The 21,243-nt window shown below is 44.3% G+C and overlaps 1 protein-coding gene across 4 annotated transcripts in view; it reads left to right on the top strand.

Annotated features, from left to right (window-relative positions):
* Positions 1-17,818: 17,818 nt before the first annotated feature.
* Positions 17,819-21,243, top strand: part of SNTG2 (syntrophin gamma 2) — a 217,319-nt gene continuing 213,894 nt past the window's right edge. The window contains exon 1 of one of the 4 annotated variants that reach the window (XM_080999175.1): positions 17,819-18,494. In XM_080999175.1, coding sequence (XP_080855301.1) covers positions 18,423-18,494 — 72 coding nt within the window. In that variant the 5' untranslated portion in view covers positions 17,819-18,422. The remainder of the gene's footprint in view (positions 18,495-21,243) is intronic. The other 3 variants (XM_080999174.1, XM_080999173.1, XM_080999176.1) reach the window with 3 other exon arrangements.

The raw sequence follows: 21,243 nt of genomic DNA on the forward strand, positions 1-21,243 counted from the left end.
AGTGTGGTTTTTCAGCATTTCGATTCCCCCCTCCCCCCCCCAAAATGGATTTTCTATTACTGCTATCAGTTGTTAGTCTCCCACCTAGACCTTAAAGGTGGGTCTAGGAGCTTCATCCAGCTCAAGCAATTTCTTTCTGGCACATCAGAATTTGGAAGAGGCAACCAAAAATGTAAGCGGGGAATTAAACAAGGCATGTCATTTGGGTGGGTAGAGTCGAGAACCCTGGCATATGCAGGTCACCCCTACCTCAGTCATTGTATCAACTGTTTGATGAGCACAGAAAGGAAGACTGTTGTATCTCCCCTCCTCAGCTGCACATAGCAGCAGTGTCTCCAGTCTGCATGACCAAGGGTGGTGTGGCCACATTCAGCGTTGGCATGTGGCCTCTGGAGAGGTAGGTTATAATAAAGCTCAGTTCTTTATTATATTTGTATCCTGCCCACCCCTTCATCATCCTCCATCACCTTGTGAGTACTTCCTCCCCTATTGCTTTCTTGCCCTTATGTGCCCCAGTCCTGGCTACAGCCCCACTGGGATCCTCTTGGTCCTCTCCATCCTCTTCCTCCTCTCCAGTTCATGACATGTAGCCACCATGTGTTAAAAGCAAGAGGCATAGCTTTTTGCTACACTAAATGCAACAGGCATAGCTTTTGGTAAGGCATAGCTTACCAGAATTGCCTCAGATGGAATGTTTTCCAATGGAAGTAGTTCATATGTTATAAGTCACTATGGTATGGAATCAGTAGATACATGCATATGTGTGAATGTCTCAAGTGTCCTGAATATTTGCTTCATGTATGTGTCAGTAAGGAGGCAAAGCTTTCTTTTACTAATATTGGGACTTTCTGGGAAAGGCTACGTAGGACAAGTGCAGGTATCACCAATATGAAAGGAAAGCCATCTCTTTAAATATCCCAATCGCACATCGTGGAGTGTCTGATTTTAAAAGCCTGTCACCAAATGGATTCCCCCATCCGGGTTCCACTACCAGAAATGTGCCTCTCTGAGAGAATATCACTTCAGAGAACAGACTTTAGGGAGATAAGCTACAGGTGGAAGGAGGGTTCAAAATCTCCATTGCACATATCACATTTGCTTGGGGGGAGAATATATTTCACACACACACACACACACACACACACGCACACGCACGGGAAAACACTGCTTTTAAAGAGATGGGTTAGCTACTGTCATCATGAATAGTTTGGCTGTAAGACTTTTCAATAGTACCTAAGCCCACAAAGATGTTAGGCGGAATATGAATAACTCTGAATGCATGGTAAGCAGATTGTGAATTGGATGGCAACCCAAAACAAAATGTGCAGGAGAGAGGCCGTGATTGTTTGTTCCTGTGAAAGTCGCAGGTCTGAAACGAAGGCCTGAGATGTAATTGTAATGTGTGGGGAATGGAGAATAAATTTGCACAACAAGAGGGTTTGTAGTACTTGGAGCGTGTATATGTTCCCCAATTAAATGGTTGTGTGAATACAGGCCCCTACTGTTAGTTTTAATTATAACATTTGGTGGAAACGAATGGAAAGGTTAGCAATTTAATTTAATTCAACAACTTGTTCCATCTTGCATATCACTTGCTGACAAGTGACATTGTTCCTTGTTACTTCCCTGCGTTTAGAGGTTGTAAAGAAAGCCACACAAAAAAACTACAGGAAGGGCTATAGCCCATCCTCCTACACAGAAGATGCTTAAATGCAGTTGGAGGAAAACCGAATGAGGCATAAGGAGCTGGACTGCAGCAGGACTGCAGACAAGCTCACTTTCAGTGGTCTGCTCATACAGTGATGCAAGTGTCCAATATCTTTAGGAATCATCTGTTCATTCTCCCTTTTAGTACTTCTTGCTTTTTGATAGGCAGAGCATCAATGAGGCAATATCCCTTTTGTCAATTTCTCATTTCAGCAATTAAAATTAGCCAGCTCAGTGGTCTGCACTGTACATTATGGGGAATTTCCCAAAGGTTTTAGTCAAGAATCAATCAACTTTTCCTTCAGTTGTGGTATTTTCATTACAAGACCAAAATATTGCCTACACAATCTTTCTTCCATACACACACACACACACACACACACTATATATATGTGTGTGTGTTTTCTGCCCTTATATCACTCAATAAAATTAGTCATTAGAGATTGTCATGTATATATGTTGTTGTTTTTTTAACGTGGATAAACAAAGATGCTAAAATTCATGTCTACATATGTCTCCCCCTTCCTCTCCAGTGCTTTTTGTGAGAACACTTTCTTGCAGCCAACCCTGGCAGTTTAGATGAGGAAAAAAGTTCCCTTGGCGGTTTTTCTGACAAGCCAGACTTATCCAGAAGGTGGCACGTGAATGGAAAAGCCTTTGCTGTGTTGGCCACCCTGTGTCAGGGGCTGGAATGAGGAGGAATGGTGCCCCCTCCTTCTCATGAACCTTCCCGAGAACAGGGGGACAGTATAGATTTAGAACAGTGGTTTGCAGAAGGACATAGTTCAGAGCATAGCTGTCAACCTTCCCTTATTTGGTGGGAAACTCCCTTATTCCAGCGCTGTTTCCCACTGCTATCCCGAATTGTTGATATCCCGTAAATTTCCCGGATTTCAAAGGAAGCAGCTCCTCTCCCTCTCTACTGGCCAGGGAGGCTCCTCAACTGCGTTGCTTGGCTGTGTTGCTCACCAATAAGGAGTCTGAGAATTTCTGGGGGGTGGAACTTGCATGCCTTGTGCTGATCAAATCGGCCGCGTTGCCTGGGGACTCGCCTTTGCTTCAGCGCTTCCCAGCGGAGAGGTGACAGTGTGGTTTTCCTTGCTGCTGTATCCCTTTGCTGGGTTGCTGTGCTGTGGGAACCACCGCGTTAAGCTTCGTTTGGCTGCTGGTTGGGCTTTCTGCCTTTGGGCCTTTGTCTCGGAGGGGCTCTACTCTGTGCGTGTGTGTGTGAGAGAGAGAGAGAGAGAGAGAGAGAGAGAGGAGAGAGAGAGAGAGAGAGAGAGAGAGAGAGAGAGAGTGTCACTTAAGCTGATAGTAGGAATGCTGTAGCTTCATACCCTTACCTTCACACAATCTGTAATTAACTTGGGGAATTTTTTTACCACAGGATGTGGTGAGGTCAGTACTTTAGATTTACAAGGGGATCAGAGAGAGGAATGGGAGATACGGTTTGTCAGTATTAATGGACAGCTAAATAGAAACTTAACCCCAAAAGTTAGGACCAAGATTGAAATCCTGACAGGGTAACTTTGCTAACTAGTAACATTGAACCATGAGGACGAGATGGTTGGACAGTGTTCTCGAAGCTACCAGCATGAGTTTGACCAAACTGCAGGAGGCAGTGGAAGACAGGAGTGCCTGGGACAGGTGAGGCTGCTGATCCCTTATTTTGGCTGCTGATCCCTTATTTTCAAATCTGAAAGTTGACAGCTATGGTTCAGAGAATGTGGAGGGGGAAAGCTGGGAAATATTGGACGAGGAAGCAAAAACACCAGGGGAGACACAGCTGACAGACTCTGTGTCTTTGGAGAGCATTCCTGAGGCCCCCTGCCCCAGGACTAGACGTGCAGTGAGAGTAGCTGAACAGAAAGCTCAGAGACTGAAAGTCCAACCGGTGCAGGGATGATGTAGGATAAGAGAAATGAAGGGGGTGTATGTGGAACTTTACTTGGAGCAGTGCCATTAATAGGGAGGCTGCATTCCTTCATTATTCTCTGTGAATTACTGAATAAATTGCTTGGTGAGAACCTTTATCGTTTCTCTGATTCTGGGCTGCCACCTTGGGAGAGATCTGGTTCCCCGAAGCCTTGACAGAGCCTTGACACCCTAAAATGGCATCCTGAGGTTCTCTAGACTAGGTGTGGTGAACCTGTGGTCCTACTGATATTATTGGTTGGCAACTTCTATCAGCTTCAGCCAGCGTGGCTGGTGATCAGAGATGGTGGAGGTTTTAATAGTCCAGCATCACCTGCTCTAGACCTCTGGAGGTTACATGAGTGTGGTTATAACCTCCAAATTCTTCCAAAGGGTAAAAGAAATGTTTCAAAAAAATATTCTCAGTGAAGAGAAAAAAAGGAAGCAACATTACTAGAAACTTGAAACTATGTTTTCCACTCTCTTTTCATTAATACAGATGTTTAGTGGAAGTTCAGGTGCTGCTGCTTATTTATCTTAGGACTCAGCTAGACTGATAAAGAAAAAGTGGTTTATATGCGTTGTATGTGCAATATACAGTGGTACCTCAGGTTAAGAACTTAATTCGTTCTGGAGGTCCCGTTCTTAACCTGAAACTGTTCTTAACCTGAAGCACCGCTTTAGCTAATGGGGCCTCCTGCTGCCGCCACCGCGTGATTTCTGTTCTCATCCTGAAGCAAAGTTCTTAACCCGAGGTACTATTTCTGGGTTAGCAGAGTCTGTAACCTGAAGCATCTGTAACCTGAAGCGTCTGTAACCCGAGGTACTACTGTAACATTGTGCCACCAGATGGCAACATAGAGTCCCATTTTTCTCTACCTGTTTTCCCTGTTTAAATTTACAACACTTTAAACTGAAACGCTTCTTTGATGTGCCTAGATCCAGCCTTAGTCACTATAGTAAATGGACGTCAGAATCAGTGTCTTGGAATAGGCGCCCAATGCAATGAAAATTGATGGTAAGATTCTTCTCTTTACACATCCGTATATAAATATGCACTCAAAGTCTTTTGGAATTATTTATCCTAGAAACATTTGGCTTCAAATAATAAATAAGGACCATTTCTGTAATGAATTCAGGTGACCAAAAGATTCTGGTTTTTTTTTTAATCAAATGGAAGTCTCATATTAATTTTTTTAAGGGTTTTTGTTTTGTTTTTGGTACACAATCCTAAACAAATATTTCAGAAAACAAAGTTGATTGCAGTTTCAGCATCACCCTGTATATATTTACTCAGAAGTAAACCCCTATGAGGTAGTTCAATGGCAGTTACTCAAATTGTATACATAAGGTTGCCACCTGTCATCATATTTGTAGATTTCATGTTTTTTAGAAGACATCTAACTGGTGGATAAGTAAAACAACTGTAAGCTATTGAGTCTGCAATCCTATGTGCTAGGGTTTGGGGAACTTGTGGTTGTCTAGATTACAACTCACTTTAGCTGCAGCCAACAGGACTTGTTGTTGTTGTTTAGTCGTTTAGTCGTGTCCGACTCTTTGTGACCCCATGGACCAGAGCACGCCAGGCACTCCTATCTTCCACTGCCTCCCGCAGTTTGGTCAGACTCATGTTTGTGGCTTCGAGAACACTGTCTAACCATCTCGTCCTCTGTCGTCCCCTTCTCCTTGTGCCCTCCATCTTTCCCAACATCAGGGTCTTTTCCAGGGAGTCTTCTCTTCTCATGAGGTGGCCAAAGTATTGGAGTCTCAGCTTCATGATCTGTCCTTCCACTGAGCACTCAGGGCTGATTTCCTTAAGAATGGATGTGTTTGATCTTCTTGCAGTCCATGGGACTCTCAAGAGTTTCCTCCAGCACCATAATTCAAAAGCATCAATTCTTCGGCGATCAGCCTTCTTTATGGTCCAGCTCTCACTTCCATACATCACTACTGGGAAAACCATGGCTTTAACTATACGGACCTTTGTTGGCAAGGTGATGTCTCTGCTTTTTAAGATGCTGTCTAGGTTTGCCATCGCCTTTCTCCCAAGGAGCAGGCGTCTTTTAATTTCGTGACTGCTGTCACCATCTGCAGTGATCATGGAGCCCAAGAAAGTAAAATCTCTCCCTGCCTCCATTTCTTCCACTTCTATTTGCCAGGAGGTGATGGGACCAGTGGCCATGATCTTCGTTTTTTTGATGTTGAGCTTCAGACCATATTTTGCGCTCTCCTCTTTCACCCTCATTAAAAGGTTCTTTAATTCCTCTTCACTTTCTGCCATCAAGGTTGTATCATCTGCATATCTGAGGTTGTTGATATTTCTTCCGGCGATCTTAATTCCGGTTTGGGATTCATCCAACCCAGCCTTTCGCATGATGAATTCTGCATATAAGTTAAATAAGCAGGGAGACAATATACAGCCTTGTCGTACTCCTTTCCCAATTTTGAACCAATCAGTTGTTCCATATCCAGTTCTAACTGTAGCTTCTTGTCCCACATAGAGATTTCTCAGGAGACAGATGAGGTGATCAGGCACTCCCATTTCTTTAATAACTTGCCATAGTTTGCTGTGGTCGACACCGTCAAAGGCTTTTGCATAGTCAATGAAGCAGAAGTAGATGTCTTTCTGGAACTCTCTAGCTTTCTCCATAATCCAGCACATGTTTGCAATTTGGTCTCTGGTTCCTCTGCCCCTTCGAAATCCAGCTTGCACTTCTGGGATTTCTCGGTCCACATACTGCTTAAGCCTGCCTTGTAGAATTTTAAGCATAACCTTGCTAGCATGTGAAATGAGTGCAATTGTGCGGTAGTTAGAGCATTCTTTGGCACTGCCCTTCTTTGGGATTGGGATGTAGACTGATCTTCTCCAATCCTCTGGCCACTGCTGAGTTTTCCAAATTTGCTGGCATATTGAGTGTAGCACCTTAACAGCATCATCTTTTAAAGACTCTAGGGTTGTGTGCTCATCTCACTCTAGAGGCCGGGAGCCAGCGCTGTCCGCAGACACTTCCTGGTCACGTGGCCAGCGTGACGAAGCTGCTCTGGCGAGCCTGCACCAGCGCAGCACACGGAAACGCCGTTTACCTTCCCGCTATAAAGCGGTACCTATTTATCTACTTGCACTTAAGGGTGCTTTCAAACTGCTAGATGGGCAGGAGCTGGGACCGGATGACGGGAGCTCACCCCGCCGCGGGGATTCGAACCACCGACCATGCAATCGGCAAGTCCTAGGCGCTGAGGTTTTACCCACAGCGCCACCCACGTGGGTGGCATCCTGGAGCTGGCATCAAATACCTAGATATACCTGTGATATTTCAGTTCTGCTTATACCAAGTGAGATGTACCAAAAAAAAGAGGACTCCAGGGTGTCTCTGAATGACAGGAAATTTATGAATATGACTCTGTGGGTCACAGAGCTGCTGAGCCCTAGCTATATGGATTTTTAGGTGCAGGAAAAAACAATGGTAGGGCTTGGCCCCATCTTGCCCTAATGACCAATCTCCCCTGTGTAGCATTAAACCATAGTTTAGAGTTATGACTGAACACAGCCATTGTGTTTTCTTGTTGGTCTCCTTCACTGTTGAATCTGACCTCTTTCCAGCAATTGGCTTGGCAAAGTGGTATGGCAGCAATGGGAAGGGAGTGGGAAGAGCGAGCATTGGAGAAAGGCAATTCATCTCTCTGCAAACGAGAAAGGATGCTTTATATAGTGCACCAAGCTAAATGGCAGAGACAACTGTCTTGAAAGGCAAATCAATCACAAGAAGGTATGTAAATGGAGTACTTAAAATAACATTAAAAATGTAAGGGTCATTTATGGTAAATCTATATATAAACTAATGCTCGGATGCTTACAGTAAATTTTTTGGTAATTTACATTGCAAATACCAACCTTTAAACCAAGATTTAATCCGGCGGATTATAATAGGCGAGTTAACAATTCTCTGAAACACAAAACATATATTTGTTTCAAATTAATTCAGCTCCTTGCACTGAACGGAATAATATAGAATGAGTAACAATGAATGATGATGAAAAATCCAAATTATATCATGTAATGAATTGCAACCCTGCCAGGAGGAACAAAGGAAAACACTCAATGAATTTTAAAGAGATGTGGCTGGTTGTTTTTTTTTGAAAGAAAGTGTGGCAAATATAAGACAACATAAATGTCCTGATTTATCTCGGGGCATAGTGCTCAGGGATGTAGGTTTCCACGTGCATATCCCCAGTTGGATTGGGGTGTGCAAATACGGAGCTGTATACACAGAAGACAGGGATTCCTGCGCAGAAAATTCACCCCTTAGCTATTCAGGTGGAATTCTATCTTTTTAAATAATAATAATTAATTAAGGCTTTTTCATAATACAATAAGATAGAAGAAACTAATGCAAATAAAAAGGCCTCTGAGCTCATCAGCCCAAAAGGACTCTTCACACTGCTCAACAAGATAGGAGGCCCACCTAAGCTTCACAAGATGTTAATGTCCTTCCACCAGAACAGGTGTGGCACCATCCACTATGACGACTCATCCTCAGATGCCTTCCCTACAAAGAGCAGTGTGAAACAGAGCAGCGTTTTCGCCCCAACTCTCTTTGGCCTATTCAGCTCTCTTATGCCTTCAGCTCAACTGGAGACAGTGTGTACTGTTGGGATACTGCCAGGGAGAGGGAGGCATCAGGCAGGCCTCAAAGTCGTCTCCAGACGATCAACGGTCTCCCGTGGAACAGCATCAGTCAGTTAGCGACATGAGCCTCAGAGACATCCCAAGACTTGTGCACACCCTTTCAGCAGAGTCTCCACAACGAAAGGATGAACAGGAGAACATATTTACAGCTTTATTCAACGTAGATCAGAACAAAGGAAAAACATGACTGCTGGCCTCCGTGTCCAGGAAAACAGCCAGTACAAAAGCTATATACAAAACAGAAGTTCTCAGCGAGAAGCTGGAAGTCAACAGGAATGTGATACACAACAGCCTGTTCCCTTTTTTTAAGGTGGAACGGAACTATATCCTAACATGTACTTCCATTCAAGGAGTGATGGGGGTCTGCTCAACCTGGCAGATCTCTGTGCCAAGACAAAAGTTTTGGAGGTCCTTATCTGAGAGAAGTAGTTTGCAGAGGACACAGCCTTGACAGTGCATTCCAAGGATGCTCTACAGAGGCCCCTCAACAGTTTTGCTGAAGCCTGCGGGAAGTTTGGCCTTACCGTCAGCCGGACAAAGACCAATATCCTGGGTCAGGACATCGCCAGCGTTCCACTCATCAGCATTGGTGACCACATGCTTGAGGCTGTAGACGATTTTGTCTACCTGGCCTCCACCATAAACAGCAACTTCTTGACGCTGAGCTGGACGAGCGTATTTGCAAGGCATCTATGGCAATGGCTCACCTCTCCAAAAGCAGTGACCAGAGGAGGAATGACCGCAGCACAACTGACACCAACAAAACATGTCTCTCCCATATTTGTCTCTGCAGCCACAACAGGCACTGTAATTCTCAAACAGTTTGAATTCACCCCCCAAGGTGCACTCCTTTGGGGGTCCTGAGACACAGGTGCCAACAAAAAAACAACTTTGGTAGCAGATGCAACAGGCGCTGACTTCCATGGGGATCCCCACCCCGGTGTTGCTCCAGCAGTGTTGGCAGCTTGCCTGCCCCGGGCACTGACAACCCACACTACGCCACTTCTTAACCATATTGTGCTTTATATGCTGTAATTCATCCTTGCGCTTTCTGGCAAAAGGCAGGTAAAAAATAATACTACTACAGCTACTACTAGCAGCAGCAACAACAACATGTTGCAACTAATTTGGAAATCTGAATCTATTGAATGTCTGCCAAGACATTTACTATACCTGATGCTCTGTAGTATTTTGATTCTAGAGGGGGGAAATTGCTGATTTATTGCAGCTCCTAACATTTGAAGCAGAACTTTTTTTAAAAAAGCACACCACAGTTAATGGTGGGGGAAGGGAGTTAAAATCTGAGTATTTGTTTCCACTGAAGATCACCATCCATAGGATTTCCATACTGCTAGCCAGCATATGTGGTTAAACCACAGAGCCTAGGTCTTGCCGATCAGAAGGACGGTGGTTCAAATCCCCGTGACAGGGTGAGCTCCTGTTGTTCGGTCCCTGCTCCTGCCAACCCAGCAGTTCGAAAGCACATCAAAGTGCAAGTAGATAAATAGGTACCACTCCGGGGGGAAGGTAAACGGTGTTTCCGTGCGCTGCTCTGGTTCACCAGAAGCAGCTTAGTCATGCTAGCCACATGACCCGGAAGCTGTACACCAGCTCCCTTGGCCAACTAAGCAAGATGAGCGCTGCAACCCCAGAGTCGGCCACGACTGGACCTAATGGTCAGGGGTCCCTTTACCTTTACCTCAGACTTTTAGCTTCTTCTGCTTTTATATTTAAGTTATATGTCGGGGGGGGGGAATATAATTTTTAAACACTGTTGTTTCATCTCTCTGAAATTTGGATGGCTTCTATCAAGAAATCCTCCATACCCAACTGCATACCGATTTTTAAAAAAATCATCTTGAGTTTAAGAAGAGCTGCCTGCTCTTCGTTTCCCTTCCAAGTTCTTCCTTCATTTGTGCTGTAAATTTGATAAATAAATAAAAAATAGATTTTGCAGTATTGTTCTCTCAGTAGGGTACATTTTAAAGTCAATGATACAATGACTTTTTCCAGTCCAACAAAGGGCACACCTCAGCAGTGTTCTTGGCTTTTTGGAATAATTCCAACCTCCAAAATGATAGGTTTAGCTGTTTTCTCCAACAGCAACAGTTTGGAATAAATGCCATCAGTGCTCTAGGCAAAAAAGTTAAACTTCTGTAACTGGACCAGTTTTACTGAATTTCTCACAGATATGGGCATCAGATATAGACCTTAACAAAGGTGATACTTTGTGTGAACTTTCATACTCATATGAAAAATCATATTGGTTCAATAAGGAGCATAAGACCACTGAAAAATGCATTCCATGTTTATAAAGCTTCCACGGTTCTATAATACAATGAATGTATGCTGATCCAATTCCTTATTCCCCCCCCCCCCGAATTTTAAAACTGTATGAGAACTGAACAATAAGATCAGAAAGAATAATGTGTGCTACTAGGCTTTGATAAATGGAATGGGATTATTAAAGAGGCACTGAACATTTCCTTTTATTTGCTATTCTCTTTCTACATGGCTTAACATTAAGTAGAAAATACCCAGTATTTTGCAGACTATAAAAGTCAGCAGTAAAATGGTGCTTTTCTGTAAATTGTTCACATTTACAGTTGTATTAATCAAGCAAGAGCTGTTTCAAATGTAAGTATCATGATTGTTCTTCCAAAGAGAACGGACGTGGAGAGTGGTCCAAGGTGTTCACATTTTAATATGAACCTACCTAATTGAGCCTTCCCAAAAGAAGAAGCAAACTGAAACACAGGCCTCCTTTATAAGTTCCTCTTCTCCAAGTTTTGCAATGCAGTTCCCAACTTTTAAAAAATGCATCTATTAGGAGAAAGCCTGCAGAAAATTGCATCTATTAGTGAACATATAAAACAAAAATTAAATTAGGGGATATTACTGCAAAAATGTATATGTTAATTAGGCAAAATTGCATACACAAATGTATGTACTGTACCAGGAGAAATGGGAACTGAAATGCTGATGAGTTTTGATGAGAACCTTTTTTTTAAAGAAAAGCAAACTGATGTACTAACGTGCAGAACCAAACTTAAGGCTGAGAAACTGAAACTGACAGATTCATCCAAGTGACTTGTCTATTGAGGATTGATCCCTATTTGTTTGTGCAAAGCTTGCAAAGAGGTCCACAGCGGTTCTGAATTGTTTGTGGTGTAGTGGTTAAGAGCGGTAGTCTCGTAATCTGGGGAACCAGGTTCGCATCTCTGCTCCTCCACATGCAGCTGCTGGGTGACCTTGGGCCAGTCACACTTCTCTGAAGTCTCTCAGCCCCACTCACCTCACAGAGTGTTTGTTGTAGGGGAGGAAGGGAAAGGAGAATGTTAGCCACTTTAAGACTCCTTAAAAAGGGAGTGAAGGCGGGATATCAAATCCAAACTCTTCTTCTTCTTCTTGCATGGAGGTTTTTCAAGAGCCATTATTTAATGCTCATTCATCTTGATTTACATGTCCAGAGGTTATATGACTTCCCATCATCCAATTCCTAGGCACACTTTCTAGTGCAGGAGTCAGCAACCTAAGGCCCATGGGCCAGAAGCAGCCCATTGGCGTCATTTAACCGGCCCATGGACACCTGTCACCCCTCAGTCGGCTTCCGTGCGCTGTGCTAAACTGGCGCGGAGCAGAGCGGGGACCGCCTTCCGCGATGCTGGCCAGCTTCCCATTGGCTGCAGGAAGCTCCTGCAGCCAATGGGAAGCTGCACATGCCTCCTCCACCCCAGAAGGAGCGCTGGAAATAGTGTTTGAGCATGCGTGCGTGCGCACTCTGGCCTACCGTGGCATCTGTGGGACCGCAAACCGGCCCAAGCCACAAAATCTTTGCCGACCCCTGTTCTAGTGCATTTTTCAGTTGCCAACCTGACCACAAAAAAGCCCAATGTTTAAAGTTGGGTTTGTTCACAAGCTTTCCCAAATGTTTTAATCAACTTTCATTGAATGAACCACAGATTAGTCAGTACATATGCAGTTGAATCCCTCCCCTCAAATAGCTCCGTTGCATAGAGCATAGTGCTGATAACCCCAAGGTTTCAGGTTCAATTCTCCTATGGGACAGCTACATGTTCCTTCATTGCAGGGGGTTGGACTACATGATACTCTGGTCCCTTCCAACTCTGAGATTCTACAATTCTATGGTTCCATGACCCAAGCAGGGCAGGATACACTACAAGAAGAGAATGTTGCTTGAAATAAAGCAAAGGAGAGATAATAGTTTGTGCAATCAGGCCCACAAACAAAAGTGCTTGGAAGAAGAAGGGTGATGGGTGGGACAAACTGAGGACTATACAAATCACTCTAGTTATTACTGTTTCGCGTGTCCTCACAAAAACAGCATCGTGAGTCTGCTATAAGTATACACATATCTGATTCCCTGTACCCCCAGGATCCATTAATCTGTAACAAAAATTAAAAGCTACCTAATCACCATTGTAGTGGAAATTCAACCTTTTCAGGCTGTGGAGTTTTGGGCCCCACATTAGTGAGGTATATTTATAGTGCAGACCTTGAAGTATTACTGTTGACATTTCATAGAGTTTACATTTATCAAAATAAATGATACAGGTTTTCTGTCTGAAAATAACTTACCCTTTGAATAATTCAGAAGTATTTAGAAAGTTCCTTAAATATCGTAAAGATATGTTTTTTTAAACTTCTTTGTTGTTAGCTGCTTCTCATGTGCTGTTTAAGAGTTTCTCTTCGCAAAATTATCTGCTCCTGTTTCCTTTTACATATAGCTACCTATATCCAGCATGGATGAATGTAAAGCGAATGAAGCTTCCACGTAAAATCTGAACACTGTAAATGTCAGAAGCTTCCAGGCTATATAAGAAATGCAAACCAATTTTCACTGAACTGTATTAACATTTTAATTAAAAATGATATAGATAAGATTCTCTGTGTGCGCGCATGTGTATGGACACACACATGCACACGTTGCTCTTATTTTTCCTTTCTTGTGACCAACTGTTGAGAAGTTTTTAAATTAAAAAGTAAATAGTATAGAAAATTAATTACTGTTCTACTTATCTCCAAGACATTTTCCATTGGAGCCCTTTGTTATTATAGCAGAATTTAATATGACCTTTATTTTTCCTATTTAAATTTTATTGACATTTCCGTGTTTTTTTCTTTCTTTTACTCATAAGAATTATGGCATACTGATAAAATGGCAAAAAGGGAAATGTTACAAGGCAGCAGAGGCCTAAAAGTTTGGGGAAAGAACACCATAACTGTTCAACTTCAGGTTATGGAAATATAAGCAAATTTGCAACTCCAGAGGCACTGAGGTTCGGCTTTGGTTTTGGTTATAGCTTCTGCTGGAAGCTTTTTAGCACCATAATCTCTAACCTGCTATTTAAACACAATAAAGTTTAAAAGGCTATTTGCATGTTTAGCAAAAGGTCTGAAGATATGGTTATGCCCTTTAAGAGAAACTGTAACGAGATGCAGGCTCTCTGATGCCTATTTTGCATGCTCAGATAAACACTTCAGTGATACTGCATATTAATTAGATTTTCCCATAAAACCTACACGGGTATGTCTTTGCTCCTAAACATAAGCTCCAGGACATATGGATAGATCATTGCTCTTTAAGTTGTTGGACTTGTGAAAGCCTTCCATGTGTGTTGGATTTATTTCTTCTGGCGTAAAAGTTATGGGAAGGATTTGTGGCATTATCTCACGCTCATCATCTCAAAATTGTAGAGCAGTTCTCTTGGGTATTGCATCTCACCCTATACCATGATCTATATCATAGCACATTTGTTGAGAAGAGCATGCATGCTGAGAGCTTTACATTGCACTAAGATTGATTATCTACCGCTGATTATCTACCGCTGTCATAGTGAAACCATGTGGTGTGGGAGCAGGCAGTGATTCAAGACCAGGAGTCTCATGTTGGATCAGATTAGGCCACAGCTTTACTGAGTACATCAGAACAGCATTGGGTGTGTAGCAACCCACCTGCTGGCTGATATGCTGTTGGTTGACAGCCAGGATTGACTTACTGTTGTGGTCCTCACACGACATGGACCACTTCCGGCAGACCTCACCTGGCCATTGGTAAGGGGCATTTTGATCTCTCAGCTTCCAAGCTGGGCTTCTGGGCAGCAAGCACCATCCTCCAGGATCCATTAAGAGGATCATGAGGATGGGGTAGGGTGTCCCTCCTCTGTCCCTCCCTACTACTACCAGTGTGGTGTAGTGGTTAAGAACAGTAGTCTCGTAATCCAGTGAACCGGGTTCGTGTCTCTGCTCCTCCACATGCAACTGCTGGGTGACCTTGGGCTAGTCACACTTCTCTGAAGTCTCTCAGCCCCACTCACCTCACAGAGTGTTTGTTGTGCGGGAGGAAGGGAAAGGAGAATGTTAGCCACTTTGAGACTCCTTAGGGTAGTGATAAAGCGGGATATTGAATCCAAACTCTTCTTCTTCTACTAAGGACCCAGCCCAATGACTCTTCCACCAAAAGAGAGTTTTGATGATTGCTATGAGGTAAGCAAAAAAGACACAGTACCCAGCTAACTTGCCTGAAGGTTACATTCATCCTGAGCCCTGGCAACAGTGACTAACTGTTGCCCGTAGCAATGCTGGACTCCTCCTCAAAAACAAAACCTTGGCATTAGAAGGTGGGTGGGTGGGTGTGAAATTTGGGTGAAGAGTGCAGTGCTGGAGCCAGGCATGTCCACCTTCAATACTCCAGGGGCTGACCTGAAGAGTGGAGTCTGGTCCACCCCTAAGCCCCAGCATGAACACTGAATGGCTCCCAAGATCTCGTTTCAAATCTCGTCCTCCTGCGTGTCCTTGAAGCACTTCCTGCCACGGGAGGATTGAGGTGCCAGCTGCTTCCCACCCCACTTGCCAATAAGATATATATGCACATGAGATCTGTGCACCTGAGTTTTTGATAGATACCTGTTGTACAGGAAGAAAAGCACTCATGTTGTGCTTTTTCTCTTTGTCCCATGACTAGACACATGATCCTCATACTACTTACAGATCAGAACTGAAATGCTAATTATTATTTCAGTCATTTTGCAAGCACGGAAGTTTTTGGTTTTTTTTTAGAAAAATCTGCATGACAGAAACACTGATATCATTGCTCCTCTGAAATAAGTACAAATGCACATTCAGAGACTCCCTCCTACATAGGCTTGCCTTACTGCACACACAGATTCTTGAAATGTGTGCCTGCTTCCCCTGCAGTGCTCAGGAAGTGACAGAGTAGAAGAGCCTATGGAATTTCTTCCGTCTGCAACAGCTACAGCGTGAACAGTCTGCTGCCTCGAGGCTTTTCATTGCCTATTCTTTCCCCTCTTATTTCCTGTCGCTCCTGATCCCACAGCTTAGAACAGCCAATCTGCAGAAAGGGCTGCTGCTGCTCTGTTAAATTTTGCATTGCTTACAAAGCTGCTCTAATGTTAAATTGGGGGTTGGGATTGGGGACATATTCCCAGAGAGGTTCTCCATAACTTGAACCAGAAGGTGCTATTAGTAATTAGCACTAGTCGTCTTTTTTGCCAAGGGAGCAGCGGGTTGGGAATGGTGAAATGCATACTTGCAGTATACCTGAAGGAGCGTCTCCACCCACATCGTTCTGCCCGGACGCTGAGGTCTAGCGCCGAGGGCCTTCTGGCGGTTCCCTCATTGCGAGAAGCAAAACTACAGGGAACCAGGCAGAGGGCCTTCTCAGTAGTGGCGGCCGCCCTGTGGAACGCCCTCCCATCAGATGTCAAAGCGATAAATAACTACCTGACATTCAGAAGACATCTTAAGGCAGCCCTGTTCAGGGAAGTTTTTAATCTGTGATATATTAGTGTATTTTGGGTTTCTATGGAAGCCGCCCAGAGTGGCTGGGGAAACCCAGCCAGATGGGCGGGGTACAAATAATAAATTTATTATTATTATTATTATTATTATTATTATTAGAAGTATCACAAAAGCCCAGCAAAAGTTACAAGGCAACAAGAATATTTATTATTTATATTACGTTTGTATATTAGTAACTCTTACATAACTAAAACAGATATATAAAAAAAACAGTGTTGCCATAACTTAAACATTACATAGTATTGATGCCTAACTGCAACTTCTCCCTGTCACTGGCAATGTGCCCCATTAAGGTGCAAACTACACATTACACACAGCTGTATGCAACTTCTCTCCATTTTCCTTGAAACGAAGAGCAGCTATAATAAGCTGCAGCCTGTGGAAAGTAGAAGACTTGCATGGAAGGGTTTTGTCTACACTGGAGCAAAATCTTGCACCTACCTGCCTGTCTCCTCAGTTATCCAGGAATTGTCATTCCTGGGTGTTTCAGATTTTCCAAGCCCTGCATATAAGGGGTGGGGGGAATCCAGGACAATAATGAGATAGAGAAGGTGCTACTGCATTGAGCAGAGAAGCAGGTGCAAATCTGTATTTTGCTCTGGTACAGACAAACCCATAGCTGCCTTCAGGCTGTCAGTATTTTGCAGAAGGGATTCAAGTGCATACTAGAACTTTTAGGTTTTTACAATTCAACTGGGTTGCAGCATTCTGCCACCCTGGAAAACTTGTCCAATTTTTAATCACAGTGTTTTTAATTGACTATTAGCGATTAGGAAAGTGATGAGGAAATGCACTGAAAAGTGTGGGGTGAACATATCATTAAGGGGGGGGGAGAGATGTAAGTACAACAAAAGCAAATCAAGATAAATGTCCACTGTTGAGTAACCTCAAGAACAAATGCTTAATAAACACGGAATATAGTCTAACCTCTGCGTAAGCTTTGTGCAAGTCGATCAGGACAAATGTTGAATAGGGAGGCCATCTGGAGGATCCTGGAAAGAAACTTCGCAAGTCGTCCATCTCAACTTGTGTCTCTCTCCCCCCCCCCCCACTGCTTTCTTTCAGAAAAGCAACTGGGGGTGGATTTTGAGCAGGTAAAAGCAGCACCTTCTCAAAAGTGCGTATGTTTACCCCCTCAGCTGAGCATATGAACTCCTAAAAAGTGCCCCATTTTTGTTGGGATACCTGTTTTCATCCATGATGCACTTTCAAAAAAATGGCAGGGATTAACTCTTCCTTAGCCTTTATGGATTATTTGCTTATATTTATATCCCACTTTTCCTTCATGGAATTAAGCCCGCCCCCTCCCCTCCTTTTCATTATTTTAACTGAGAAGTCCCAATGCTGTATCCAACAAGTGTCCATCCCATTCTCCTCTCTCACAGACCACCCCTAATCTCTTTCCTCAATACTGGACCCACACGTGATGAAAACAGCACGCCTTTTAAACAGCGAAGAGATATTTTTTTTTACTCCATTTGCAAACACTTAGGGCTTGAAACTTCGCTCTTAAGAAAAGACAGTACCGTGGGCTTTTGGCTGTTTCTTAAATGCCCACAACGTCTCGTGGGTGGCGCGTGTGAGAGGATAGGAGAGAGGGTGGGGAGGCTTAAAAATCCCTGACAGATTCTAACTTATGAAATCGCCCAGCGTGGCCACATTTCTGCCTACATCACCCTCCCACCCTCGACAAGAGAGCGAGAGAGCCAGAAAAAGAGAGCGAGCGAGCGAGCTGCCAGCATCTCTTAGCTGCCAACGAGTGCGAAGCTGCTGCGCCCTCCTGAAGGGAGGAGAGCGAGAGGCAGCGGCGAAGTTAAAACAGGGACGCGTCCGCAGTCTCTCGCTCCCCTCCCGCGCGTGTGGACGGACTGAGAGCCAGGCAGCCTCGGGGCCAACGCAGCCCTCAGCCCCGCGCGCCAACGCCACCCTCCCGCTCCCTCTTCCCGCCCTCTCCTCCGCGCCTTCAGCCAGCGAGCAGAGCCAAAAGGAGCGAGAGCTTTGGCCCCTCGACTCAGCGCCAGCGCGGAAAGCAGCACACGTCTTTCCCCGTTCGGCTCCTCCACTGGGTGCTTTCCCGCCTTGGCTCTGTTATTATTGTTGTTGTTGCAGCTGCTGCTCTGCCTCAAAAGAACCGCCGCCTGCGGGGCTGCTGCTTCGGGAGTGAGCGCGCACTCGCTCGCTCGCTCTCTTGCTCGCGGCTCCCGGGGATTTATTAAATGCGCGTCGCGGAGTTCGCCATTCAGAACGGACTAATCTAGCTGCATGGGAGGAGATGAATGTGGCGGGGAAGCCGTCTCCTCAGCCACAGCTCGAGCGCCCGGACAGCCTCCTCGTCCCCACTTGGGCAAGTACCGTTTTGCTTCTCACCCCTCCGGCGGCGCGCCTCCCACCCCCTCACCCCTTCCCTCCACCCCCCACACAATCCTTTCAAACCAGCCGCCTTCTTTCCCTCTTTCTTTTGTATTATTATTATTATGGTTATGTATTATTATTATTCCCGGAACTTGAAGAAAGTTGCGCGAGGGGGACGGATAAGCGACGTGTCCAAGAGCGCAGAGAGTTGGCCGGCGTTTATTTCTTGTGGCGTTTTTTATTTCTCATTTGTGGCTCAGGGTTAAGGTGGGACCTCCTTCCCCCGCTCCCCATGCGAAGGAAACAAAGCTTCCCGTTGTGGTACATTATAGGGAGCATCAGCAATGTGCATGTCGGGTTCCTTTCACAAGAGAGACAAGAGGAGGCGAACTGTGAAGAAAAGTTGGAGGCTTGGAAGAGGTCTTCTTTCTTGGGTCGCTCCCGGTTCCAACTGGACCCGGCGCGCGGTTGCGCGTATCTTTCCTCGGACGTAGAACTCGAGGGAGGGTCCTGTGAGCTTGCAAGAAGCAGAGCGCGGGGGGGGGGGGGGAGGAAGGGATGACTTAACCCTTTTCTCTCTGATCTATGCTCTCCGCTCTTAAACTCTTCTCCCAGAGCCGCCTCTGCGTGGCTGATAAGAGAGGGCAATCATCATGGGTGTAGCCAGGATTTATGTTGGGGAGGGGGGCAGGCTTCATGTTGGGGTGGGGGAAACCTCAGTTAGTTAAGTATTTTTATTGATTTACTTTATTTAGGATGGGGCAAGTGCCGTCCTGCCCACCCCCACCCCTTGGCTACTCCCACGACATTCAGCCTCAAAATCGTTTTGCATTATGTAGTTTTGAACCACTGCATGTTTGCAGCTCAGCATATTTAGGTTGCAATCAAGGGCAATCATGGGGGTGGGGGTACAGGGGTCAGCTGTCACTCCCCCCCCCCCAGTAAATAAATAAATAAATAAAGTAGAAATTGTAGAAAGATTTTGACAGATTTTTCTGAGTGCTTTTTTTTTGGTGGGGAGGGGGGTCTAAAGAAATAATTTGAAATAACTGTTGTTGAGACATTTCATTCCGAGTCTGCTAGACAGAGCCAGACAGAGGATGATGACAGTTGAGTGTTTTCCACCCGCAACATAAATCCTGGCTACCTGGCCCCACCCCAATAGCTGTCAACTTTTCCCTTTATTTAAAGGGAAATTCCCTTATTCTGAATAGGATTCCTCGCAAGAAAGGGGGAAAGTTGACAGCTATGGTCTCTCTCCCCCCCCCCAAGTCCTGGCTATGCCCATGGCTGCAGTCCTGTCCACAAGAATACCTGGAAGCAAGCCCTGTTGAACTTAATGGGTTTTACTTCTGAGTAGACCTGAAGAGGATGGTCCTGCTCCTTCGGAGATCACTCCCATTGGCTCCAATGATGCTTGTTCCATAATAACAGCACAAGCGTAACCATGGCTGCTCAGAAGTAAATCCTATTTTATTAAACGGAGCTTACTTCCAGATAAGTGGGATTATGATTGCAGTCTTAGTTGAATGAGTACAGTGGTACCTCGGTTTACAAACTTAATCCGTGCCAGAAGTCTATTCTTAAACCAAAACCATTCATAAACCGAGGCACACTTTCCCTAATGAGGCCTCCCGCCGCCAATGCCCTTCCACCGTTTGGCTTCCGTTCTTAGACTGAAGTAAAGTTCTCAAACCGGGACCCTATTTCTGGTTTTGCGGAGTTTGTAAACCGAATCGTTCTTAAACCAGACCACTGTAGTTTAGATATATTAGTTCCACAATAGGTACCACTGTAGTTTAGATATATTAGATATATTAGTTCCACAATAGCACAGTAGGATGCACTTAGTCAATTGATTTAATTAGGGGCTAAGTAGACATAACCCTACCATCGTCTGTGTCTCTGGCTCGAACTGTAATAATTAGTTTTGGGAATTGTCAGTGTTCCATGTACTGTTGGCCGGTTGTGGCAACTTTTTGGACCATAATTCTGAAATTGCAGAGGAGTATCACTTAGGAATGTAGGAAGCTGCCTTATACCAAATCAGACTATTTGTTTATTACTTCCATATTGTCTACTCTAACTGGCAATGGTTTTCCCAAGTTGTCAGGTAAAGATCTTCTCCATACCTCTTCCCTGATCCTTTTAGTGAACATGCAACACATGCTACTGAGCCAATGCTGCAGGAACCAATTCCTAAAGATGCCTCATGTGTTCTGAGACAGCATGTCTCTATCCAAATATCCCATTCCCCAACACACTTAGACGATTAGTTTGTTGAATGAACAGTATTGTTTGGCTTAAAACTAGAGAGACATAGAATCCAAAGTGTGCTACATCAGAATTATCTCCAAGAAGAATTGGATGATCATAGTAAGTCATAGAATCAGTGAAACAACTGAAATCAATGGACCTGCTCTGATCACAAGTGAATGTTGGATATCACCCAATATCTCTAGGTTCTATATGACATTTGTTTTATGTGTTATGGCATGATGGCTCAGTTCAGTGATCAGTGGTTTTGATTGTGCCCTGTGCAGGAAATATGAGATAGGCACCGTTAGCTGCAAAGTGTTGGGAGGATTCCATATGCTGTTGCTCACATTTGTTATTTTATTATTTATCAGATCAGTTACTAAGGTAAAATTAGTCCATTAAGCCTTGGCACTGTAAATTTTTTAATAGAGCAAGCTGTATGGGCTACTTTAAATAAAATGAATATGCCCTGGTTCAAGGAT

Source organism: Podarcis pityusensis, assembly GCF_964106645.2.
Source record: "Podarcis pityusensis genome assembly, chromosome: 3".
Lineage (NCBI taxonomy): Eukaryota > Metazoa > Chordata > Lepidosauria > Squamata > Lacertidae > Podarcis > Podarcis pityusensis.